This window comes from Pinus tabuliformis, chromosome 2_1 (genome assembly GCF_031772625.1).
Source record: "Pinus tabuliformis cultivar Carrire ecotype Pingquan chromosome 2_1, CPIR1, whole genome shotgun sequence".
Classification (NCBI taxonomy): Eukaryota; Viridiplantae; Streptophyta; class Pinopsida; order Pinales; family Pinaceae; genus Pinus; species Pinus tabuliformis.
In genome coordinates, this window is record NC_142299.1 from 770,958,576 (window position 1) to 770,959,927 (window position 1,352).

Below are 1,352 nucleotides of genomic sequence, written 5' to 3' on the forward strand. Positions count from 1 at the left end.
GAATTAAAATTAATATCATATGAAAAATATATACTTTAAATTTCAAGTGAGGGTAGCTTGCAGTGAGGCATGGCTCTGCAACTAGGGTTTTGGTATTTTTCTAAAACGACGCAGTCAGGCACAGCTTTGCATCCTTTGAGGGTCTGACCTCCTGGGCTTGACAGAGAGCAACATGCTTTATTACTGCGCACATGGATCCCCCCAGGGGAGGGTCTCAAAGCCCTCCCCTATGCCCAACTCGGCGCCGTCGGGGCATACGGGATCCCTTATCTTTGGATCGATCCATGAAGATAAGATCAACAATGAGTTATCTCAGCAGAATAAGTTCAAAGACTAAGCCATTCACTCCGACAAGAATGATGCAGTACCAGAGGGGAAAGATAAGCTAGAGGAAACGACCAAGGTCAGATCAAAAACCTGCAAACCAATAGCAGCTGAAAGACCCAAGATAGAACTGCCCAGTCAGAAGATCAATGAGCGAATACAGTACATGACGGATCATGCACTCATCGGAAAATTTATAGGACTCTGGCCAACAAAAAAAGCCCTGTATGGTTGGATCGCGGCCAAGTGGAAACCCAAGGGCCACATCACATTGCAGCTAGGACCGAAGGGGTTTTTTACTGTAATCTTCTTATGCTTAGAAGACAAGTTCAGAATCATGGATCAGGGACCATACTTCTTTAACTCAGCAGGATTGTATCTGAGGGACTGGGTAGCAAGATTTAACCCGGACAAGGAAGACCTCACTTGGGCTCCAGTATGGATCAGAATGTACTCACTTCCAGAGGAATACTGGGATGAAGGACTACTCAAGGATATTGGAAATGGGCTGGGGGAATACATAAAAGTGGCAGAAGAGACGAAGCTGCGAAGATACACATCATATGCCCACATTTGTGTCTTCATGCGCTTGGACAAAGCTCTGCCTGACTCGGTAAGTCTCTCTCATGACGATTATGAATGGATCCAACCTATGGACTATGAACATGTACCTTTTTGCTGCCGCAAGTGTCATGCTCATGGGCACCTCTTTAGGGATTGTCCGCTAAATGCCAAAGCCAATGTTTCTGACCCCTCTGATATGCCGGCCCAAGAAGGCTTTACCAAAGTTCCCAGTCGCAAATGAGCGCACAAAAAACCTACCTCCGGGAAAAAACCCCAGCAAGACACTGCATCTATTCCCTCCACGAGTAACAGTTTTGAAATTTTGGCTCAAGCCTCAGAAGAGCAACCCTTGAACTCAAAGCTTAGCTCGGCACCCATCTCTGCCTCTGAACTCCTCCCCCCCTCCAGCTCCACCCCTGCTTCTCGATTCTCAAAGGATAAAAATGCTACCCCCAAGGAAAATC

General features: G+C 46.7%; 1 protein-coding gene across 1 annotated transcript; it reads left to right on the top strand.

Annotated features, from left to right (window-relative positions):
- Positions 1-490: 490 nt before the first annotated feature.
- On the top strand, positions 491-1,129 carry LOC149202850 (uncharacterized). The gene has a single exon (XM_089401702.1). It carries the CDS (start codon positions 491-493, stop codon positions 1,127-1,129), a length of 639 nt encoding a protein of 212 aa, XP_089257828.1.
- Positions 1,130-1,352: the final 223 nt, after the last annotated feature.